The sequence below is a fragment of the Triturus cristatus genome, chromosome 12, assembly GCF_964204655.1.
Source record: "Triturus cristatus chromosome 12, aTriCri1.1, whole genome shotgun sequence".
In the NCBI taxonomy this organism is placed as follows: Eukaryota; Metazoa; Chordata; class Amphibia; order Caudata; family Salamandridae; genus Triturus; species Triturus cristatus.
The window spans coordinates 103,693,504-103,719,160 of record NC_140595.1 but is presented as its reverse complement, the minus strand read 5'-3'; the positions used below and the strand labels follow the sequence as shown (position 1 = coordinate 103,719,160).

The 25,657-nt window shown below is 45.7% G+C and overlaps 1 protein-coding gene across 1 annotated transcript in view; it reads right to left on the bottom strand.

Annotated features, from left to right (window-relative positions):
• LOC146772750 (rho guanine nucleotide exchange factor 11-like) overlaps positions 1-25,657 on the bottom strand; it is a 222,653-nt gene that overhangs the window by 115,074 nt on the left and 81,922 nt on the right. Inside the window, 2 exon segments of the mRNA XM_085637028.1 lie at positions 9,146-9,221; positions 9,322-9,503. Of these exon segments, the coding sequence (XP_085493154.1) occupies positions 9,146-9,221; positions 9,322-9,503 (258 nt within the window).

Sequence of the window (25,657 nt, the reverse complement as noted above, 5' to 3'; positions counted from 1 at the left end):
AATAGCCCCAACTCTCTCATCAGAGGAAAAGGGGGCGAAGTCTATTCTACATGGGGGTTTTGAATTCCCCAAATTATTAGTGCATTGAATATCAAGTAACTTAAATGGTATGGCGAATAAAGAAACGTGAGGCAAACCAACCAGAGCAATATGAGACAACAAATCTGTATTCTGTGGGATGCACTCCACAGCAAATACGCCCTCCCCCCCCCCCCCCGCACCTCCACCAGCTAATTTTTCATTAATCACCACAAATTTCAGGCAGAATTCCTGGGTGTACGAAATGTAATCAAGACACTAGCATGTGCGGGTCACTCGGCGACACACATTCTCTGACAGTTTGCAATAATGAAATATAAACAGCTGGAACTCAGTCTGTGTGCTCCATTTCTATAAAAACAAGAACCAAAAACTGGCAAAAACACATCAGCCTTCGTTTTTGCCTGGAGAAAATGTTGTAGAAATGTGTCCTCTAACCTTGCCAAATTTCAGAGAGGTAGGAAGGAGTACATTGTCTGTTTCTCCTCAGTGTGACAGACAATCACTGATGCATTTTCTATTTGTTCTGCGGTGAGAGAAATATTGCAAGGATTTCGCAAAATAATATATTTGAACATTTCTGAGTCGAAGGAGATGCGAAGGAGATGCACCTGCCAGGCCATTCACGAATCCACCTGCTAAAGCTTGTGGATGTGCCCTTCTATCTGACACGGGTCACTGGTGAAATAACATAGACGGGCTGAATAGTCTAAGGGGCACTTTACGCTGAGTTTTTGTCACTTTCCTTAAAGTCACTCTTCTCGCTGATATGATCGCATCAGTTATGACAGAGACAACTTTGCATATTAGAAACGAGTGTTCTTTCTACCTCATGAAACGGTGGCCGCCGAGGCGCCATAAGCGGTGTAAACCAATGAAGGTGTGCAGAAGAAGGATCTTATATTCGAGTGATTCAGTTGTAGCTAACGTACACGTTTGCAAATTTCGCAGCGTAAGCTCCGGATATACTCTATACCCGTTGAAAGCAGTCCACAAACCACCGCATCTCGGCAACGGAACCTGCCCGGGGAGAATATCCCCCTCTGCGCCCTGGGGACAACTCTCCTGGAGGCGAAGAAGGTGCGGTACTCAAGCCCGATGCTGGCGCCAGCAACTCATAATTTGACTTCAGGCTGACCCTGGGGATCACGAGCTGGCTGCAGGATAGCAGAGCAGAGCGAGCACAAACACAGGCAAGGAACGAAAACCACATGCTGAGAACCCACTACAATTAACGCATTAAGCTGTGCAGTTTTACGGAGTCAGTGAGCGTAGCACTCTTTCCAGTCCGTGCGTCCAATGCTTGTGGCAGTGTGTCGTCGTTGCGCGCACATACAAAGCAGGGCATGACATGTAAGCATTAGAGTCGGGTCAAACGCGACCCTATACCTGAAGAAAACAAGCATTGAAAGCATGCGCATGTAAGCATTTCTAGAGTCGGGTCAAACGCGACCCTACACCTGAAGAAAACAAGCATTGAAAGCGTGCGTCATCGCGATCGCTCTGAAAGAGAAAGCGATCGCTCTGAAAGCAAAAGTGATCGCGATGACGCACGAGTTTTCAAAGTGCTGCTGGCGGCCGGCTGCGCGCGTGCACGATCGCGTGAACGCAAGCGTTAGGCCAGCCAGCAGCACTTTGAAATTCCCACATACAAAATGTCTCTTCGAGCCAGCGCAAGCGCTGGGGCTCAGCGAGACCTAAAAATGACTCCTAGCTTCCTCTTTTCAACAAAGCCTTTGATAACAGTGATCACCAAATTTATTGAATGGGAGACCTGGTGTATGAGAGAAGGGAACTGTGTCCAAGAGGTGTATAGTGTTTCCTCTCTGCCAAACTTCATACGTCTGTGAATCAAAAGTTTGTGAAAGAACCAAAATTGTTGCTCATGGATAGATTTAGTGGGGAGCATTGTGGCATATGTGCCATCAATGTTTTCGTGAAGGCTACTAGTCAGTAATTGTTGTTAGCAGTTCACGGGGCTGAGGTCTGATGAATGAGCGTATAATCCATAAGCAACATAGGTGACTTGAGCACTAGCATTGCTGTGAAGAGGAGCAAGGACCTTTTTTAGCCAGACTGGAGAGAAACTGAAGGCATATAAAAAGTCTCTCTCTACAGTCTTCATGCAAGAGAGGCATTTTGAATGTTAGCAGCCTTCATCCGAGTATTCTTTCAGAAGAAGGGGAAAAAGAGAATTCATCTTGGGGTACTTTAGTATTGAAGTATTCTTTACATTAATATTTCTATATAACCAATTTTAATTTATGTTTGTAACACTACTATTGACTAGAAGGAAAATGTTACTTACATTGTTAGGATCTGTTCATAGCGTGCAGTGCTGTAGATTCACATCCTCTGCATACTTCTGCTGTCTAGTGTTTGGCTCTTGCTGTTGCACATTTTTCAGTCATGAGTTCTCAGTGAGGCCTCCACCTCTAGTAGTGACACGCATTGGCACCGACTTCATTGGTAGATTGGTTTCCACACAGTGGGTCAGAGTAGGTATGGAGTAGTGAGTAGGATAAGACAGTGGCCATGTGTGTAGTGTCAATCTTCATGTAGATTGAAGATATTTGTAGAAAACACTGGCTTCTTGGGAGGCAGGTGGGCGCAAGCTGATCTACAGCAATACATGCGATTAACCGATGCTTACAGGGAAAGGAGCAAAATCCATTCTTAGCATTTGTGCCCATAGATACACATGCTCTGCATGGACAGTAAAGCTGTACTATCCTATGTGGTGACTAGCCAGTGAATGGGGCAAAGGTCTGAAACAAAGTCTTTATGACACTCTGACCTTTCGTAGTCTGTAGCCATACCAGAATGTCTGTACAATAATGCTTTGTTAAGATGCATGGATCGAACCAGGTAGCAGCCTTCCAAATAATGACACCCTATTTGCAGGCAGAGTGAGGCATGGGGAGGGCAGGTAGGTTTCTTTTTTTTTTTTTATAACAATTTTATTGATAATAAATGGCACACATGTCAGGCAATACAGAGTTAGCAGTGGCAAGGCAGAGGATACAATAGGCTACATTACCAGTTATGCAGATTAAGAGGACACTTAACATGGTGTCTAGCCCGGTACCATGGCAGTCATAACAATGGTTCCCTCTTTCCAGAGATCAGAAACAATGGAGAGCAGGTGCGTATTGTTTACTCTTTGGAGTAATAGGAGTAGCCACACGGTGGTTAGGACCGCTCCGCCCCATACCGTAGTTCCGCCAGTGTCCGCATCTCCCTTCTCAGTTCCACCATGGGAGAAATGCATATGTCCCCTCAATATTTATTCCACTTTCCCCACTTACTATCCCACTTTTTGGGGCATCCATGCCCCTTGAACACCGTGCTTCAGTTACCATGGCATAGTCCGTGTTGGACGCCAAATCTCTCACCCGTGGCAGCACATTGGATCCCCACTTCTGAGCAATATTACATTTGGCTATGGTCCACCCCATAGTCGCCCATGATTGTTACATCTGGTTGAGGTCTGTGGCATCCTAAATATGAAGGAGGCAGACCTTGGGGGAGGGATGGATGGGTTTGCCAGAGGCCCTAGTAAGCTGCCGAGTGACATCTGTCCAATAAATTTGGATGTGAGGGCAGTCCCAGAGTATGTGCGTGAAGGTACCAGTCTGGTTGCAGCGTCGTAAACAAAGTGAGTTCAGTCTTCTACCCAGCCAAAACAATAGCGTTGCATCAAAGTAGACCCTGTGGAGAATCTTAAGCTGAATCAGTCGGAGTCTCAGTGGAATCGCCACCTCCCTAGGGGAAGCGAGCGCCTCCCACCAGTCATCGTCGTCCATCTCCCCCAGGTCACTCTCCCAACTTCCCCTCAATTTCAGCATAGGGTCCGTCCGGTTGTTTGCTAATTTTTTGTACGTGAGGGATATAGCTTTGCGATCCATGGGATCTAACAAAAAGCGATCTTCCAAGGGGGAGGAATCTGGAAGGGGAGCATCCCCAGGGAGGGCTGAGTCAATTGCGTGGCTGATTTGTAAATATCTAAAGGTCTCCGAGGGGGCGAGGTGATATTTCGCTTGAAAGTCTGCAAACGTGGCCTTTTTACCCTTGAACCAGAGGTCCCCAACACTGGAAATCCCAATCAAGTCCCACTTATCAAACCCCAGGCATGCACTAAGATGGCCTAAGATGTCTGGTTTCCACAACGGGGTAGCCTTACTAAGGCGGTTATGCCACCCCAGCTTACGCTGGACTTTGTGCCATACCTCCACCGTGCGAGCCGTGGGACCGGTCAACCGCAGTTTACGATAGTTCGTATAGAGTGCCCTGTTGTACCCCCCATTCCCCAGCAGCCAGTGGTCTGTCCGGAAATTAGGGTCGTCATGTGGACCGAATGCCCATCTGTTGATGGCTGCCAGCTGCGACGTCTGGTAGTAGGTAGGTTTCTTTTGGCTTTAAGGCAACAAATATAAATACATTTAACAACCTACCAGGCTATCCGTGGCTTAGGAATGGAATGGCCTTTCTAAGGGAGTGTAAAGCAACAAAAACCTGTTGTGTTTTGCAAAAATACTTCGTCCTATCTCTATAATACATGAAAGCAAACTTGACATCAAGTGTGTGAAGGGATCTCTCTGGTTCCGAGAAACGCTGGGGTAAGAAGACCAGAAGCTCAAGTGTCTGGTTAAGTTGGAAAGAGGAGACCATCCTTACAGTTGGTTCTAAGGACCACCCTGTCATTGTGTACCTGGACAAAAAGCTCTAGTAGTGAGAGGGATTATAGTTAATTTACACCGTTGAGTGATGTTATGGCTACTAAAAAGGCGACCTTCCAGGAAAGAAACTGGAAAATATAAGAATGCAGTGGCTTGAAGGGCAGACCTATCATTATGTTGATCAGACTAGTGCAGGTGGCGCTCTAGGGGGGCTGATACATTTAAAGCCCTTCATTAAGGCTTTTAGAATAGGAGTCTTGAATAGAACATGTTCCATATTCTGTATTTATGCAGCAATAGCTTCTAGGTGCAAGGCGGCAAAGAGGTCTATATCTGAGGTACCACCATCGCCAAACATACGTGAGTAGGGCTGGTGGGTGGAGTTCCCACTCATGGTCTTGTTGCTGCATCCTGCTGAGCAAGTCTGCAAAGTCGCTATCCACTGCCAGAGGAACTCTGCCTGGAGACTCACAAGGTGGAAATTGCCCAGTGCCAAATTCACTGAGCTAGTGCTGATAGTTGAGGAGAGTGTGTTTCACCTTGTATTTGCATGTAAAACAAGGCAGTCATGTTATCAGTTCACAAAAGCACCACCTTGCCCTGAATGTCCAGTACATCAGCTTTGAGGGCTAGATGTATGGAGAAAAGTTCAAGATGTTTTATATGAAGAGCATGATGAGGTAGGCACAGATTATAGATTGTCATGTTGTTCAAATGTGCTTACGAACTGTCGAGAGATGAGGCTCTGGTAATGGTCAACTGTGGTACCTGGTCTGCGAAGGGCCTGCCACACAAAAGATTGTTGTTGTTACACCACTGCAGAGATAAATGGGTGCAGGCCCTTATCAACACTAGATCCTCTCATTGACCCTCGGATTCTAGCCGTTGTGCCAGGAGGCATCAATATTTGCACTGTGAAAGGACAGAGTGGCTGAACAAGAGGCAGTAGCTGTTGGAATACAGCTACCCTTTGCTCGCTTCAGTGGGCTTTAACCGAGACTGCATTGAGGATTGACCAAAGAAAGTATTAGACCTGAAGTGGTTGTAGGTGGGACTTGGTGGCATAGACTGTAAAACCTACTTGGTGAAGCAGGAAGATTGCACCTTGGGTGCTGACTCAGCAGTCTTATCGGCTTACAGTCTTGATCAACCAGTCATCAAAGAAGAGGAAAAAGTGAGTCCAGTCCCTTCTGAGATGAGCAGCTACCACAGAAAGACATTTCGTGAAGACTCTTGGGGCTGTGGTGACTCCAAAGGGCACCACTTTGAACTAGTAGCTCTAATCACTTACCATGAAGCTGAGGTAGCATTGATGGGCCGGAGGGATGGGGGTGAAAGTAGGCACCCTTTAGGTCTAGTGGGCCATAAAGTGCCCTGGCTAAAGCAGGGGGATTACATACTATAGGATGATCATATGGAAATGTTCTGAGAGGATGTATCTGCTGAGAGGCCTAAGCTCAAAGACGCCTGAGGAAGTTGTCGTTGTGGGGTATGAGAAAGTACAGGGTTTAAAAACCCTTGCTCGATGTTGAGGGGCATTGACTCTATGGTCCGTTTGAGTAGAGCAAAGTGTGCTGGATTGATGGTGTATGTGTGCGAGGAGGGATGTTTGGTAGGGTTGACATGAGCTCAGGGCAGTAGCAGTACTTAATGATGGATAGAACTCACTGTTCTGTGGTCTCCAAAGGGGTAGACATCCCTAAAGCTTCCTCCCAACAGGTGTAGTGGGATTGGGAGTGGGAAGGGGGATATTCACGCAAGTCAATGCCTGAAGATAGAGGCTCTCCTGGCGGAAGGAGCTCTGCCTCAACCTTTTGAGTTGTTACTCCCGAAGATGCCCTTGCATAACCTCTAACTGTCTGTTTGCAGTTAGCCTGCTGCTGGTGTTGATGTGACAGTGTGGAATCAGTAGAAGTTGCCTTGGACCTACTCATTGTCTGTTGCAGAAAGGAGCTTCAGCTGAAGGAACCTGAAGGGCACCCATGGCCTTAGCAAGGCCAGTGTCCTTCTTCATCTTTTCCAACATCTCACCAACCTGGGGACCGAAAAGGTATTCTCCGGTGAAGGGCAGCTTAACGAGATGTTGTTAAACTTCCTACTTTTGAAACCTGAGACATGCATCCAAGAGTGGCGATGGAGGATCACTGAGGTGTTCAGCTCACTGTCAGCTTTATCAGCCGAATCTAACACACAACAAATGGTAGCGTTGGATATGGCCTTCCCATCCTCAACAGTCTCTGCTCCCCTATTCCAGTACTGGTCAGGGAGATGTTGGAGTAAGGCCACAACCTCTTCCCATTGGGCTCTGTCATAGTAAGTCAGGAGGCCAACCACATTGGCAACAGGGACACTGTCATGGTCAGGATCCCCCAGTGGGTCCACGTCGTAGTCCTCCCAAGGATCGTCTATAGGGTGAAGGTACACCAAAGTCCTCTGCTGGAGAGTCAGGAGTAGGGCTACCTGTGTCTGAATAGGACTCAAGTGACCACTGAGAAGAAGTCATAAGAGGTGAGGCTGGTCAGGTGAAGGTGATGAAGTCAGTGGTAGAAGTGGAGGTGATGAAGGAGTTGGAGAAGGAGGAGGGGTAAGGGAAGTGCCCTTAGGCCTCTTAGGAGGCACCTTTTGGAGAGAAGTGTCTGGGCTTGGGGTATTCTTAAAGCAGAGTCTTCACTTATTGTATAAAGTCTTCCCAGTGGCAGAGATCTTGCCTGTGCAGGAGTGAATAATGATCCGACGTTCCCTTTCAACATGCTTCCTTTGAAACTTCGAGGATGGGCCTCTACTCTGAAGCAGCTGTCTCTGCAATGGGACGGCATGAGACGGGTCCTGGGAACGTCAATAAAATGAGTGAACATGATGGTGTAAAAAATAATATATAATGGTTCAGTGCCCATATGCGTTCACTACCAGAACACATGTTGCAGAAACTGTGTGACTCCAAAAATTTCTTTGAAGAAAAACAGTCAAACCCCAACACTAGAAGGTAGGTGTACGCTGAGCATGTAAGTCTACTGACACTACATTTGCGCACACACACAAATAAATGTATATTTATATATTATTACTTTTTTCACTGAAAAAACCAAGGGTTAAAGTGATGTCATAGTACGGGATTGTAAAAATAGGTTACTCTACATTAAAATAAAATTGGAAATTCACAAAACAAAACATGGTTAAAGAAACGTAACCACCAAAAAAGCCTGGGTCTGCGGGATCTGCCACCTGTGCTCCGCACTGTGGCTTGATGCTGACTGCTACGCTGAGCCCTTCTAGCAGCAGCAATGGCCTGGCGCTGAGCCTGCCGCACTGTGCACAGTATGACCGGTATGTACCATACTGGGCCAGTGAGGGAGGGGCAGCCCAGACTGTGAAACCGGCTCTCATTTCTCCCACAGCTCCAGAGAAGCCAGTGAACCACAAGGAAATGTTGGCACTGGCAGAGGAGATCAGTGGCAGCGGTGGCAGCTACGAGTACCTGTAGCTTGGTATTGGTGATGCGCAGGTGAGAAAGGTACAGGACCTGCACTTTCTCCTGGTCCCCTTGTGCCCCCTGGCCCCACATACTTAAAATGTGATTTTTGCAGGGGGCACCAGTCTGTACATTTTGATGTGGTGTGGCAGACAAGGGTTGGCTGAGCAGTTCATCCATCCCAGAACTCTGCGGAATTTAGCGGAGTTTCTCTGCAACTTTGCAGAATTCTGCAGAGTGAAACTCTGCAAACTCCATCCAGCCCTAGTTTGCACATACTGTTTTAAAAAACAAAGCCAATGAAATTCTCCAGCAACTATAACTCATGACCTAAAGCAACTATAGGTCCAGCCATCCGCAGTGTTGTTATTATTCCTGTCATTCAGGTGTTGCAGTGATGCTGTTTTGCCCCGCACTTTTTTCCCACTTTTTTTGTAGGATGTAGGACTGAGTCCCTGAATCCTAAATTGACGGTCAGCCCATCTTTGTAGATGTGGTGGCAGCCAATCAGATCCTATCTAAAGATCTGTTATGTGTGCAGATCCTGAGCAGAATGAAATATACAATGTTTTTTAACCTTAATTTTTCAAACTACGGAACAGATTTACACCAACTCACAAAAAGCACACCTTCTGGACCACGAATTAGGTTTCTGCCAAATTTCGGGCCATTACGTATAGTCGTTTTGACTGCAGCTGTTTCTAATTTTCCTATGGAAAAATGAATGGGGAAAACTTATTTTGGGAGCTCCCGCCCTTTTCTCGGCCTGACTTGATGGGTCACCCTATAATTTTCCAGAAAGGAGCTGAGGTGGAAAAACATGTTTTTTTAAACGTTTCATGAATATTCGTCAAACAGCACCCAAGTTATATTCAAACAAAAATAACTTTTTCTTTGGAAATGGGGCCTAAGGCAGATGGTAAATTACAGTGGTCTGCTAGTTGGGAAGTGTGCATACCAACAGTTTTGTCCTTTGTTATCTTCCATTTTAGGGGTCCCTCATGGATCAATCGCCTCGCGGTTAAATTGAGGTTCTATTGTAGAAAAAATGGACATTAATCAATTTTATGCACTGATATTGAAAAATAAGCTACAAAATCCGTCAAGTGCCCAAAGAAGACAAGAAATGTTTACCTGAAACTGTGCGGTCACGGGGTAATTTTTTTTCTTTTTTAGGTCAGTGGTGTCAAGCTGCGCCTGATACATCTTAATGTGGCGCCGATTCTTGACTCTCTTCACTCTATCTTTCACGAACATCAAAATCTCATGACATCGGTCCCTACATTGGACCAGTTTGTCCTCCTCTGAGCTGCCACCTGCAGGACAAAGCAGGACATCTTGGGTGTTTTCCAGCACTTAAAAGCATTAGGTTTGGCAGAAGCACTGAAGTCAGGAAACAAACAAGTTCCATCAAGGACTTCTCAGGACCATAACAGAGAAACAACCAAGAAAGAATCAGAGATTACATTCAACACACATTTAACACCATGCATGCTTTGGTTTTCTAGGCAGGCAGCTACAAACATACACATTAACTTCATTCTGAAAAACTTGTGAATACAGTGCAATGTGGGAATTGTATAGCTCAACTGTGTTCTGTGCCTTGATACAGGGCTGTGTGAAAATTCTCAGGCCTAGACATAACCATGTCAAAATTAACGTAATGCACACCAAGAGCAGACTACAATAGTTAAATAAGAGTCAGTAAGATGTTCTCACCAAGCTACATCACTACTCTTTAGCCTTCAAACGATCTAAAATACCAGCCTAGTTTTTTACCCTTTCGGCCAGCCCATGACTGCTCTTTACATTTCACTAAGATGTTAAAAGTGTCGGCTCTCTGTAATATTTTATGGCCGTCATAACTTTAGGAGCTATTTCACACTCCATTCCCCTTCAGAAAACTGAGTACAAGACTCTAACCAATGATCCACAAAGCCATCCTGTGAAAAACATGTATAATAGTCCTGGGGGTCTACAAGGTAAGCTTGAATAGATATTCTATGTATGTAGACTGTTCTCAGCAAGAATGGATAAGACTAAGCTAGCACATGTTCCTTGGTGAGTATTCTTACATTTGCTTACATTTTGATCCTGATGGACTCCTCCTAAAACGTTTTAAAAAAACATTAAGCCACTTAAGATTTTATTTAAGGTTTGTAGGGCATACAGCTCACAGATCCAGATGGTGATCCTTGCAATCACCCTCTCACTTAGCTAGAAGTTAGTTGTTACACTCCATTTTGGATACTAAAACATTAAAGCTGGTGGCAAGACATCTTTAGGTTTATTTCAACTGGAATTTCAGGAATACATTAAAAAAATTAGCTAAAGTGAACCAAATATGTATTTTCACAAGCTGCACTAAGACTGGAAAGGACTTATGAACTTTGAGCATTAGCTGCTCAAGTTCATGTTACTTACCAGTATAGCTTAACAGTAAGGGGCTGAGTTAGAGTTTGGCTGAGAAGTCACAAAGGCGATGAAGTACCCTCTCCACCAAACTGAAGGTCCGCCACCTGATATACCAACGAGTGGACCTTAAGCATGTCAACGACAGAGACTTCTTCATCTCCATTGCTGACATACTTCTCTGACTGCTCGCCCCAAGGGACAGCAACAAACATTTAATTAGCACCCGTACAATGGGAAAAAATTCCCTTAGTGTTGGGGCATTAGTTTTAGTTTTTTCAAAAACAAAACTTTACCGTGGGATTTTCTTTTTGAAAAAAACCCAGAAATATTTTAAAAGTTGGACAGATGGTACAATAATTTGGACGGTATTGTCAGTCAAACCTTTAATACAGGAACTGCTATGACAGTGGTTCCTGCTAATGTGTGGAACTGTGCACAGGGCTAGAGGACAACTCTAAATTTGGCAGGCAGTGTAAAGTGCTCCGCCATACTGATGGACTTTGCCCATCAAACTCTAAATGATCTTTGACATTCAGCTGGGATAGGGTATCCTACAAGCAAGATTGAGAAGACATAATTGGGCTACTTGGGAAACAATAAAATCTTCTGAAATTCATGGCTCATTTACAAAATATTAATGCCCTTTTTATTAAAAAAAAATAGATTGGTTTATATGGAGAGCATATGGACAAGGCATCACATAGGATCTTACTTTAAGTATCATGTCCTGTTGCCTTACTCAGTTTCTTTAAACATGTGTAAAAACACCTGGAACATAAATACATACAATGTGGCATAAGTCAGACCCATTCGGGGGAGGCAAAAGGACAGAACAATGCCTTTGTAGAAAATATCCATATAATACAATCCGTAGTGCAGAAGAAACATCAAAGACTGTCATTCATGCAAGGCAATGATACTACAAAGAAGGGCAATTCATGTGTCCTGTAATCCCCTAAAGCCAATACATAACACATGAAACTCATCCCAACTACCCCCTGTCTGCTTTTGTGTGATGCCTCTACTGATAACATAATAAGGAATCAAGGTGGATAGCCCATACATGTTTGTAGAGCATCCAACTAGTATCCAGTGTGACATCTCCTCCCTTTCAAAATTCCTAGGGTGTAAGCAATGTCATGTGTCACCCGTCCCCAGCGGCAGTCACTCCCCCATGCTCCCTCAGGGCAGCCAAGATAGCCATCCAGTCTCATATAACATCTTCAAGTTTATCATCTTTGCAAACATTTCTCATCTACACCTCCTCCGCGATCACCCGTTGACAAATATCTTTCATCGATGCCACGTATTTGGGGTGTGTCAGACTGAGTCATTTTGCCCGCACCAACCCAAGGAGGGCAAACATCCTGCTTAATTTATTTTGGGCAGGAGAGGGAATCAGCTGCAACAACACTTGGTGGATCTCCATTGACACGTCCCACCGGAAGCTGTATCCATGTTGTACAATATGTCTTCCACGTAGGAGGACAAGGGTGAGCATATGCCACACCATATGCAGAAAATCTGCCATCTGAGCCCCACTTCATGCGCAGCCAGCTGGTCAAGTATTGTAGATGCCATGCAATAATTGTGGAGTAAGATAAGTCAGGTGTAAAATATTATATTACAAGAGTTTAAAGTGTGCATTGGAGGTGACTGTCCGTACCCCCTCATGGACCATCACCCAATTTTTAGCTGATGAGGGCTACCCCATGATAGCCTCCCACTTGGCCTGGACAGGAAGCACCACAGATTGTCACATGGAGTCTGTATTCTTGGGAAATCAGCCTATGGCCCTGAGCCGTTTAAAGCAGTGTAATCAAGATATTGGACCGGGTTGGTTCATCAGGAATGGACGGCCACACCTCCTGGGCCGTGCTTGACATTTTCATATAGTGGAGGCATTGACACATACCCAGGGAAAAGGTTTCAATTACCTCCTCCCTCATAATCAAGCACTGTCCAGAATGTAGATCTACCATAGTTTCGCAACCTCCATCCTTTCATTTCTGCACCAACATAGAGTTAGCAATTTGCAAGAAGGGTTTCACTGTCCACAGAGGCACATCCAGAGTGTATGGGGCCCACTGGAAAATGCTACGGACCACTCCCTCCTACCTGTCAGATAAGGAAAGGTGGAGGCAGCCCCCATGCCAGACCTAAAGAGGATCAGCAAGGGTATCCCTTCATGTGCTTCCTGCAGAAGCCGTTTCTTCCATTTGTCGTCCATGTCCAGCCAATGAATTGCACGCTGCAGTTGGGCTGCAATATAATAAAGTTCTAGATGCAGGATCTCCAGTCCCCACTCACTTCACATTCCTTTTAGGGTGGCTAGAGCAATTATTTGGCACTTGGTTCCCCGGATTAGGCCCACTATCAAACTATCTAGGGTGTGAAAATATTGCCTAGGGATTGCTTATGGAGTACTCTGTAGGGCATAGATGCATTGTGACAGTATGATCATTTTCACAATTGCAATCCTGCCGATCAGGAACAGGGGCAGCTCCTTCCAAAACCTAATCAAGGAGTGCAACGCCTCTATCACTCTTCCAACATTAAGCTTGAGGCACGTAGGGGTTGTATGAGTCAGACAGACTTCGCGGTATCGGGCTTGCATCGTCACCCAGGGAAATCCCACCCCAAGGAAGCTCATCCACCGAGAGCCATACCAGTCTCCCCAGTGCAAATAATTTTGATTTATCCTGGTTGACACATAGACCAGAGAGCCCCCCAAAGGGCTGATTGATGTTGAACAGAATAGGTGCTGAGTGGGCTGGTTGCCGCAGATACAACAGGGCATCATCGGTGCAGAGGAAGACCACTTGGTTGGTCTCTCCCAGTGATATTCTCCATCGGTCACCATATTCCCCATCGCTCGCTGCAGAGTCTCTTCCAAGGGCTCCATGGCGATGGCAAACAGGAGCGGCAAAAGAGGGCATCCTTGTCTAGTACCTCTGCTCACCCAGAAGGGCTCAGAGACCACTCCACCTGAGCGCACCCTGGCTCATGGATCAAAGTAGAGGAGGCGAATCCAACAGTAGAACCCAGAGCCCAAACCCATCGTCTGGAGCACCTACCACAGGAATGTCCAATTCAGGGAATCAAATGCTTGTTCCGTGCCAAGGAGTGTCAAGACATAACTATCAGTCAGGAGCCACGGAGCATGATATACATGAGCCAAGCCTCTCGGATTGTGGAGAGTGTTGCACTTCTGAATAAAGCCAGATTGATCTGGTAGTACTGGGGTAGGCAACTGAGGGAGAAGATGCGTAGCCAGCACAATGCTGAGAATTTTCGTTAGGAGAGATATCGGCTTATACACAGAGGTACCCATTGGATCACTACCCAGCTTTATTATCATGACAACTAGTGCCTCTCTTTGCATGTAGGCCGGCAAGACACCAGACCATAAAGCCTCTTCCTAGACCTCCAGTAGGTGGTCAACCACAATATCCAGATATTTATGATAAAACTCCCCTGGCAGCTCATTGCTTTTGCAGGTTTAAGGCATCTAACTGCGGTTAGGATCTCTTCTTTAGAAAGTTGACCATCCAGGGCCTTACTATCTCCTGGATCAAGACTTGGGAGTGGGACATATGCCAAAAATCTACACAAAGGCTCCAAGGAGGGACACAACCGTTCAGAATATGCATTACTGAGATGGGTAAAAAATACCCCATTGATCGCCCTCTGTGAGGCGAGAGCTCCTATGTCAGTGCACAACATCAGGATGGGGGACTCAGGAGACTCCCCCATGGACAAACCCGCGGACAAACTGGGCCAGCATTGCTCCTGTTTTATCCCCCTACATATGCAGTCGCTGCCTGTAGGCTCTGCAACTCACCGAGCAAAGTTGTCAGGGAAGTAATGTAGCAACGTTTCTTTGACCGTAGCCGCAAACGTGGGGGTCTGATAATGCCTCCGCATGGAGGAGCCACAAATGGATTGCCGGATGACCAGGCTCACCTACACAACACACCAAGACAGGAGAATGGTCTGACAGGTAACGGGCCAGATATGTCACATCTGTAACCCTAGGTGTCAGTTCCGCAGCTACGAAACAATAGTCCAGTTGACTATTTGTACCCATATATAACAAGAATACAGTTGTTGCGATGGGTGCCTCTCCCAGTTGATATCGCACAATGGCACGCCGTGCATCATATCTCGAAGCGCTGTGGTGAGGCAGGCTTAGCATGGACCCTGGGAGGCTCCCAATCCAGTGTCTCACTTAAGGCACAATTACAGTCTACAGCTCGGTAGAGAGACACTGCTGTTAGGACACCGGGTAAACGCTCTGGACAATCAACATTGGGGGGCCTATACATTAATAATAAAAGTCTCTCAGCCACCAAGGGAACCATGTAGAGTGACATAACATCCCTCAGGGTGAACAACATCATTCTTGCAACAGAATGGGAACCCTAGGGCCACCCAAATGAGCACCCCGTGCATAACAGGAGTATGCGGTAGTGCATATTTGCAAGGAATACAATCCCCCCACACATGCAATTCCTGAAGGAATGCTATTGCCACCATGTAGCATTTAAGATAGGCAAACACATTTCTGTGTTTCTCAAAGAGGGATATCCCCCTAACATTCTAGGCAATCAGTTTCGTCATGGGAGAAGTCATTATTTATATATTTATATACTTCATGTACACATCACTTCTCCTTCCATACATTTTGACAGTTACACCACTGGTAATTAAACCGAAAAAGCCCACCTTGCAGGGCCCATTTGCACAAAAGCAGAGCTAACTTCCCCAACAGTACCCCAACATGAGACTCAAGACAGTGCTCTAACTCCCCCCTCTGCTTGGGCAGTGTAGCTATCCGACCCTGTCCAGGCATAGACAAGTGTGGAGTCAGCAATCGCTGACCCACACCACAACTTCAGAATTCACAAAAACAGGTGAAATAATATGAAATAACACTCCCATCCCTCCTCTTCCCACAAGCATGTGCTTCACAAGAGGTCCCCAACTGGGAGCAGGCAGCTGATGTTGGCCAAAGGCTCAGACAAATGAACGCCACATGATTACAGTAGGTCAAGCGCCAGCTAGATCTCAGCTGTGGCCTGATCTGTCTCCAACCAGGCCCTAGTCCACTTGCTGTTCTTGGGAGGTCCACTCCAAGTCAGGAACCACCTCAGTGGCCCGCAGCATGACATCGGGGTAGACCAGAATCCTATCTGACAATTTTCCGTCCTCCAGGCTCTTCCAGCACCCGCGTTGTTACCTGCTGTGCGCAGACCGACTTTGTGTTTCTGGTCGGGACTAGCCCGATTGGAACAGATCCTGGGCAGATCAGCGTGTCATCCAGTTTAGTCAGTCACTAGCATCTCCTGCGGTGAAAAAGAACAGGGCCTTCCGCTACTATTGGTCGTCTCTTGACTGATTGGAAAGTTCTTGCTTGTCCTTTACCCTTTATGTGTAATCAGTATAGGTAGAGATAGAGTGCAATCAAATATTAAAGGGACCACGTAACGCGTTGTCTGCAGGATAGCGTCTGTCACGAACATTAAACAGGATGGTAATAATCACTCTGGGTGGGGCTCCAGGTCTCTGTGGTGGGGCAAGGGCCATGTGCAGTCTTTCAGTTGCAAAAAATTTAGCGAGTCTCTTAGGAAGCAGGACTGTAGTGATCCAGTTCTCCAGAAAACGTTTGGTGAATTGACCCTCTGCCCTCTCTTGGAACACCACAAATCGTAAATGGTTCCTGTGGGATCTCCCTACAGAATCTTCCAAGCGGACTGTTTGTTTCTGCAGATAGAGGACAGAATCTCGGAGGATGTGGACCTCCTGTGGCAAGGTGTTTACATTCTGCTCCGTAGTGGCCACACGCTCAGGTCAGTTCACAACAGGTTTACAACTATAGCGACAGAGTAAATCTTATGAACCATGCTGTCACAAGAATTTTGAATTGGCGACAATAAATCCGACAGAGACAGTGCTGCCTCTGTAGTCCCATGCTGTTGTTCCATGCCACCAGTCTGGGATCCTGCTTGTGTTTTGCCCTACGGAGCACTGGCTGTGTGTATTTGCATATTTTATTCATTTAGGGTGATTTGGTTCCTTTATCTCTCAACATTGCAAAAACTGGCCGCACCACCACCTGAAATTTGGAGCGCAGATGTGCCACTAAAGTATCTGAGCAGTCCCTTCCAACAGACACCGCACATGAACCCACCACCCGCCGGCCTCACAGTATCACCACACAGAGCCGGGGTCTCCGAGGCATTACAGTATTTCCCAAGCACCAGGAGAGGGCGACCCATCCCCAGCACAACACAGAGTTTCACAGAGCAGTCCCATGGTTTCTGGTACAAGGAATTCAGAGAGGGAATACTGCAGTTAACCCAGTGAGGGCTGGTCAGTCCAAACCCAGGACCGCGCAAAACAACCTGTGTATGCAATTGAAGTACCAGCCAGCAATATTTTCCTCTAGGACAGGGGCCTCGCAATGCTATCAGTCCCTCTCAACTTGTAGTCAGGGCCGGCCCGACATTCCTCCATTGGGGAAACAGGGTCACGTTATCTTGCTACAGCATCATCAGGTCAAATGCTAGTACAGCCAATATTACAGGAGCTTGCTGCAAGTGCACCTGTGCATCCGGTGGGACCCCGGGAACTCTGTTAGCACAGAGGCTCATATGTCAGGGCTAAAGAGATGCATAGAAGGTCTACCCATCTTTATGCAGTGGACCTCCCACTTGCAATCAATGTCCCTTCTTTTGGGTCCACAGTAGGAGCCCAAGCGCACAGTGGGCATCACTCCAGCCACACCATGGCATATCACCTTGCACTACCCACGAGTTGTGGAGTGGCAGCCTTGGGAGACTTAAGGGCCCTTACCTGGCTCACCTTATGACCTAGCACAAGTGGCTGCTGGTTTTTAGGTGCTGCAAAAGTAGACAAGTCCTCCTCTCCCTCTGTTTCATGTGCAGCACCACCCGCAGTCTTCCTCACCTCTAAGGGCATCACAGCTTGGGTGACCAGCCCAGGAGAGTCACAGCACCAAAAGCAGCTGCCTTGAGTTCCAGCCCCACAGCTGGGCATCAGGGTCACTCCAGTCTCTCCCCCACATCCAATCCGGGACAGAATTGCAGTCTCCAGATTGGGGGCCATATGTCTCACCTCAGTTTTGCACGCCAAGACCATCTTAATCCCAAGAGCAATATGGTGCTGGCCCAAGCTTCCAGGACTTTGCCCGACTCCACTACAGAAGGCGGCTCAGGCACACGCCAGAAAACCTGTGGCTGATGTGTAGAGTTGGCAATGTAGCAGGGAGTCTACTCAGAAAGATATACAGAAGGATCACACAGGAATATGGCAGGAAAACTTAGACTCCAGCAGGAGCGCATGGAGGAGCGTCTAATCAACCATGTTGCCTTGCCATGCCCCCAAAAATATTGATCAGTTCAACAAGCACTGGTGGGAAAAGCCACATCTCACTGTACTAAAGCTTCCAACAGTGTGTGATGGCTGTTACAATTAATCAAATGGAAAAGATCTCAATGCAAACTGTACCTGGAGGTAAAGAAACGTAATTCAGGACAGCTTTCAGACCAGAACAGCAAAACAAAACGTGGCAAAGTACCCCTGTCTCAGGTGCACACATGTCTTTCCTGAATTTACCTCCATGATTCCAGAACAACCATCAATAAGGATTGGGTGCAAGTATCATGTGCTTATTGATGTGAAATTACAATGGGGTTTTCAGTACAGGCTAGCACTTTTTAGCTCTGTGATTTTTGAAGAAACACACTAAAAGGTGGGTTTGATTTCAGAATGGTAATATGAAGGTCCCTCTCTGCGTGGAAGTAAAGGTTGCCACTGACGTGGAAAACTTAAATGCTATGGATAAATGTGGTTGAGGAGAAAGAAAGATCCTTGGACAACCACCTTTTCAGGTCACAACTCAGCGCGGAAACAAGAGTGACTCACAATCCTCTTGGAGCATCTGGGTCCTCTTCCAGTACTAAGATAACTGCAGCTGGGTCTGGTGCATCACGAGCCAAGCGGAGAAACAACTTAGATGAAAGTGGTATGAAATCAGAGCTAAACGTGAACAGTTTCTCCCTTTTTTGTTGTAAAATTTCCTTTTGGTGTGGTAAGGAGCAGCGGGAAGGGAATATTCCCAGAGCCAAAGCTGCCACATTTAAGGCCAGATGTTGGCCGAGGAACTGCCAGCCACTGACTTCTTCACGGCAAGGTCCTGGTAAAACACCCGGATGGTATTCGATAAACAAAGCCCATAACACCTGAGATGGAAGTCAAGCGACTGTCAGTTCTCTGAGTAGATGTGAACACCCCTACACCTTTGGGATGATGGCTGTTGTGCTCTCTCATTCACTTCTTTGTTAAAGGCGTGTTAGTATGCCACAGTATATGGGGCAGAATTGGAGTACTTGACTTCAAGGTAGTTGCTGTGAGGTTGTAGGGTTGGCTGCACCTTTGTGATTTTGCCTCACCAGCTGCTAATGAAATCTTCTCTGTGCCTTTTTACATGATGGAGCTCACAAAGGTGGGGAAAAGCAGATAGTGGGAAGTCCATGAAGCAACTGCAAAGTTCCTGTGGTCAAGGTGGACCTTAAGATAACCTCGCATTTTGCTTGTGCTGAATTCACATGTGATCATGTATGCTTCACTTCAGAGGCCATTTTGACTACAATAAAATGTAAATTACTGCAAGAAGGGAAGCCATCACCTCACAAATGTAGTAAACCTGTGAGTATGTGCCCTTGATGAAAAAAATAGAAAGGGTAGAAGAAGAACTATGATAATGGAAACAAAATATACCATTGTTTTGATACGAGTTAAAGTGGAGCAACCCTGCTGCTACAAGTGAATTCTGGTGCATTTTTGTAAGGGGGGGGGGATTAAGGAAAATGTTACTCAACCTTTAATCATCTCTTTGTAGTTTGTAGTGCTGTAGAATTCACATGTTCTACATACTCCTGCCACCTAATGTTGGGCTCAGACTTTGCAAGTTGTTTTTGCTCAAAACGTTTCTTCGAGTCACAAGGTCTCCTGTGATTACTCCCTTACATTGCTTTCTGTAGAGTAGTGAATGCAAGTATAGAGTGGCTAATAGTAAAAAATTTGTTAACCATGCAAATAGTGTATACAGTAAGGTTAACACTTGATGTTACCGAGATATGTAAACAAGACACTGACTCTGGGCAGGAGGGTGGGTGCATGTGAATCTACAGCACTAACAGTTACAAACAGATGCTTACTGGGTAAGTAACATACTCTGTTCGCAGCATGTGTGGCCATAGATATACATTCTAGGCACATGCTGTAAAGCAGTACTCCCTAAAGCAGTGGCTTCTCAGTGGATATTGTATATGTCTGATACCGAGTTCTTAGTACTATTTGGTCAACCCTAGTCTACTGACAGGTGAGCTAGCTACACAATAAGGTTTGGTAAATGTGTGCACAATTGACCATGTAACTGCTTTGAAATATCAGCTATTCAATCAATCAATCATGGATTGGTAAAGTGCAACTACTCACCTGTGGGGGTCTCAAGGCACTGGGGAGGGTGGCTCCATAATGTGCTGAGGTCATCCGAAGAGCTAGGTCTAGAGGTCCTTCCTGAACTGGGGCAATGTGGGAGATTTCCAGAGGTGGAAGGGTAGGGTGTTCTAGGCTTTGGCTGTGAGGTAGGCGAAGGACTTTCCTCCCATTCTAGTCTTGTTGATATGAGGGACAGTGGGCAGAGAGAGCTGGGCTGATCGCAGGTATCTTTTGGGTGCATGTTCAGGTATGCGGGTCCTGTGTTGTGAAGGGCCTTGTATGCGTGGGTGAGGAGGTTGAAGATTCTTCTTCTTTCGACTGTAAGCCAGTGGAGATCGCGCTGCTGTTGGGTGATGTGACTGCAACGGCGGATGACGAGGATTAGTCTGGCTGCGGTGTTCTGGACAGTCTGGAATTTGGGAAGGAGTTTCTTATTGCTTCCGGCACAGAGAATGTTGCCATAGTCCAGTCTGCTGCTGATGAGTGCATGCGTGACGGTTTTTCTGGATTTGGGTGGGATCCATCTGAAAGTCTTTCAGAGCTTATGGAGGGTGTTGCAGGTCAAGGATACGGCGGGGATCTGGTGGTTTATTGTGAGCGATGAGTCTAGGATGATGCCGATGTTTTGAGCGTGCTCCTTCAGGGTGGGGGAAAGGGCCACCAGGAGCTATTGGAATATTCACTTCCCAGTAGCATGTGGCCTAGGGGGTAGAACACTCAGATAGAATTTTTGGATACATTTAACAATGCATCTAGCTATGCCAGCTTTTTTTGTAGGGTAACCTTTACAAGGTTTAGCAATAGCAACAAAATGCTGTTGAGCCGTACCTGCACTGGCCGCTGCTGTATTTATTCACAGTTTCTTGGGAGTCAAGAAGGGAGCACCCATGATCAATGGAATTTAGGGTGCCACCCAGGTGTATGACCACTTCCTCCAAAGTGTGGCATATTCTTGCCCCAGAAATCATAATTGTCTCGAAATCCAACATGGAAAAAGTCTCTACAGAGGAGCTGTATCAGGCTAACCCACCCTACTGGTGTGACTAATTTTCCTAAACACTTCTTTTCCAACCCTGTCCTGTTCTTGGAATTGCTCAAGTACCAAGGTGGACAAGGATGACTTCACAAAATTCCTCCAAGAACATGAGGTCTTTCTTTCACAGGAAACTTGGCAGCCTACAAATGCATTCATCATGGGCTGCAAGGAATGCCAGGAATACCATAACACGCCATAAAAGAATAAAGCTCTGGGAGAGCAAAGCTAGGTCTATCGATCTACATCTCTACTGACATACTCTGGGCCCGCGAAGAGGTGGATTTGTATCCAACATAGATGCAGTGTGTGAAACTAGAAGCCACACCTGACTTCACACTAATAATCCTAAAGATATACACACACTCGGCACTCAAGCACAAGGTGGAAAAATTCAGTCGCTGAAAGGGATGCTCAAAGCACTGAAACCCACATATCCCCAAGCAAGCATAATTCTGTCAGGGGACTTTTTAATGAGACAACAAGATTTTCCTGAGCTGTAGCAATATCAGTTCATGTTACTAAGATAACTGATAATTTTAAAATGGATTGCTTTTATATGTATTTTGTGATGGTTTTTATTAACTAATAACAATAAACTCTTATCTTACCTATCTTACCTGTCAGCCGACTTCAACATGAATTTATTACAGGGCTCGGACAGCAAATTTCCAGGACAAACGCTGGTAAAACAGGGCAACCAAACAAGATGCATTTTTTTCCTAGACAGATCGCATCTCTGTGCTTGAGGATCTGGCATGTTCACACTAAATGGACGTAGTCCTTTGTAAGCCTGGGCAAAGCACTACGCTACGCTCGCGTAGTTTGCGAAGTTTGCGATACTTCGCGAATTGCACGTAGCACAGTGCAAACACGTGTAGCGTAGTGTTGCGTAGTGCAGCGGTCATTTTTTGCTTGCTCGCGGTCCTCAACGTCAAGTTGGCGACCGCGAGCAAGCAAAATGACATCCCGGCGAGACTTTTTCCTCGTTCGCGATCAGCAACATCAAGTTGGCGATCGCGAGCGTGGAAAATAAACCTCCTGGCGAGTCTCAACGCGAGGAGGTCAGGTTTCTCATTGCGAGTGGTCGCGTATGCTCGCGACCGCTCGCGATGAGAAACTACCAGTCCGCTTTGAGAAAGTAAAAATCTACTCGAGCAGCAGAAAACTACAGCTCGCACTGTGCAAGATGCCGTTTTCAATGATTGCACAGTGCCGGTTGCTTGTCCGCACTGTGCAATCATTGAAAACGACATCTTGCACAGTGCGAACAGGGTACTACGCAGTTCGCGAAGTGCTACGCGTAGCTCGCGTAGTGCGAAGTGCACTTTGCGTAGCTTCGCGTAGTGCTACTTCACGAACTACGCCCAGGGTTAGTCCTTTGGATCATCCAGCAGCCTTCACAAGTGTAACTGATAAGACCTGCTCAACCATGGATTTTACTCTGGTAGAACCGGACCTGTACAAGTACATTTCAAACTTTAATATGAAAGAAAGATCGGACAGCAATCATTTTGCCCAAACATTTACCCAGGACCTCACTCCGGCCAGGGCGCAAAAAGAACAGGGTCTTGTCTCAGCTGCACAGCCATGCAATCTAAGGCATCTCAAATGGAATGAAGAGACTAAAGATTCTATCATGGAAGTCGGTACCATCTCCCTCTCGCACCCTGATGATAGGCTAACTTTGATACAGGTTTGGGAGGAATTTGTCAAAACATTACCTTTAAAATTTTCAATCAAACCATCCACTAACAAATCAAAAGGAAACACTAGGGCAGCATGGTTTACTTTACATTTAAGGATGATAAAAAAACAACACAACAAAGAACTTAGAAACATGTGTTTATGCGGTCATCAACCAAGCCAGCCCAAGACTCGATTGCCAAAATAGCTGAAATGAAACAAACATACAAAAAAGTGATCAGGGTGGCAAAATATAAACAAAACGAGGCAATCTGGTTGAAACTATTATACGCAAGCCAGCAGAGAAACACTAAACATTTCTGGGGCAAAATAAACTGCCTGATAAACGGGCACAATCAGCACAACAACTCAGACATCACGAAAACCGATTGGACAAACCACATAACCACGGTATATAATGATGCAGCACAGTATAGTGTGCAAATAAGACGTGCAGAGCCTCGAAGGGCCCAATCTGTTTCAAAAATATTCAATGCAGATTGCCCCTACATAGAACAAAGACAGGCAGATTATAACAACTCTAATCTCATGGAAGCAGTCTGGGCTGACCATGACACAACGCTGATAACGAAATGTCTTAGACCAGCAGTTCATCAAGTGACGTAAATTCCACTCGAATTTGCTGCCTGAATTAGAGGACTGGGCGACCAACATAAACTTAGTCCCTAAAAGTTAAACAGGCTTTCACGCTGGAATGAGCACTTTAACCAACCTATCAGCTGTCATTCTCTTGGCAGAGCAAGCCATCTCAAAATTGGGCACACTTTATGCATGCTTTCCCGACCTCTAAGCAGCCTTTGATAAGGTCCCAAGGGCCATCCTATGAATAAAGATGGCATGTTGGGGGGTCCCACCAAAATTACTAGAGGCAATTAGAAATCTCTACTCAAAGACATGGGTCCAAATAAAACTTGGAGACAGCTGAAACATAACCAACAAAATCTTCACTAACAATGGCTTAAAGCAGGGGTCCATCTTGGCACAATGCCTGTTTAACATCTATACAGCCAACCTAGAGAGCCATCTACGCCAATTACAGGGAGACCCCACAGGTTGTGCAACAAACCAATAAGAAGTTTGCAATATGCAGACTGTATAGTCTTGTTCAGCAAAACTCGCCTAGGTTTACAGTGGCTAATTGCCCAATTGCTAGATTATACAAAAAATGCGCAACTGGACCCTAACTACAAAAAAACTAAGGCTCTGTGTTTTTAGAGTGCTCATAAGAGACAACCTAGAGTTACCTGGAAGGCAAAGAGTAACACCTTAGAACAGGTATCAACTTTCAAATACCTTGGGGTGCATCTAGAACACTATATGAAATGAAATGGTGATTTATAAAGCACAAAATAATCACCCTAGGGTGTCAAGGCGCTCACTCATTGAAACCAAATTTGACTGAAGAGTTCACAGGCGCTTTAATGAATAAACAACCAGGGGGCAGATTTATGAGCCCCTTGCGCCACTTTTGCGTCACTTTTAACATGGGAAAAGTGACGCAAAAGTGGCGCAAGGGGTTCATGAATCTGCCCCCAGGTCTTTAACGCTTTTCTGAAGGCTAACAGATGTGTCTCCTGTTTCAATTTTATAGGAAGAGAATTCCACAATTTAGTTGCACCCAACACAAAGCTTCTTCCCCCCCCCCCCCCACCCCACCCGGCAGAACATTTTTTCACACTCGGAACAATAACATCATGTGTAGGGTATCAAGTTCCGTTTTAAAAAACCTGGTCCTATATATGTGTGGTCTTAAAGACAATATTCGAAGCCTTAAACTCAATACGTTTGACTATTGGCAACCAATGTAGGTCCTTGAGTGTCTTTGACACAGATCTGTGTCTTGGGATATTCAGCAAGAGCCTAGCCGCTGCATTCTGCATAACCTGCAGTTTCGTTAGGCATTTTTTCCGAAGGTTGATAAAGAGCCCATTGCAATAGTCGGCCCTAGAAAGGACAAGCGCTGAGACCATTAATTTACGAAGCTCAACCGGAATGAAAGGAAGGATTTTTCGTAGGAGTTTTAACATATAAAAAGAAAAGGAGGTAACCTGGTTTACATGATTTTCGAATTAAAGTTTGGAGTCAAAAATGACTCCCAGGTTCTTAACCTTGGTCACTGGCGTCGGTAACGGCTCAAATTCCAGGGGCCAAATATCAGGTGACCAAAAGTTAGTATGTGCACACAGCAAACAGCAAGTATTATCCAAGCAAGGAAAAGCAAACAAATTGTTATTCACATTTGAAATCTTGTAACAAAAATGAAGAGATTGCTCAACAAATCATCTTTTGAGGGACGTAGAAGCAAAATTCATGCCTTCCATTTCGTGTGGATCAGAAGGAACTACTCAAAAGTAAAGATTCGGCAAGTCTGAACACCTTACAATCCAGCATCTTCAAAATATTGCTTAGGATTCCACGACATATATCACAAGCCCATATTAGATCGGAGTTTGGGCTACACAACCAGATTCCAGTTAGGCAAGGCATCCTAATAAAATACTATTGGAGAATGAGGGCAGATGCAAACTCACTGGCCTTGCAATGTTGGCTTGATGTAGAAAAACAAGCCAGTGCAAAGAACTCAGTCTACACTTCATAACATCAGTCAATTGTGGCCCTGCAGTTAGAAGAGGCCTAGCACACAATAACAGAATACTCTGAGTTCAAAAGGGCAATTAATAAAGTAGCCAAACAGTAATCACTTTTAAAAGATAAAGGAGCTTTGGCGAGTAAAAGGCAAACGTGGGCGGTCCTGCCAACATACTAAGTTTTAAAACCCAAACCATA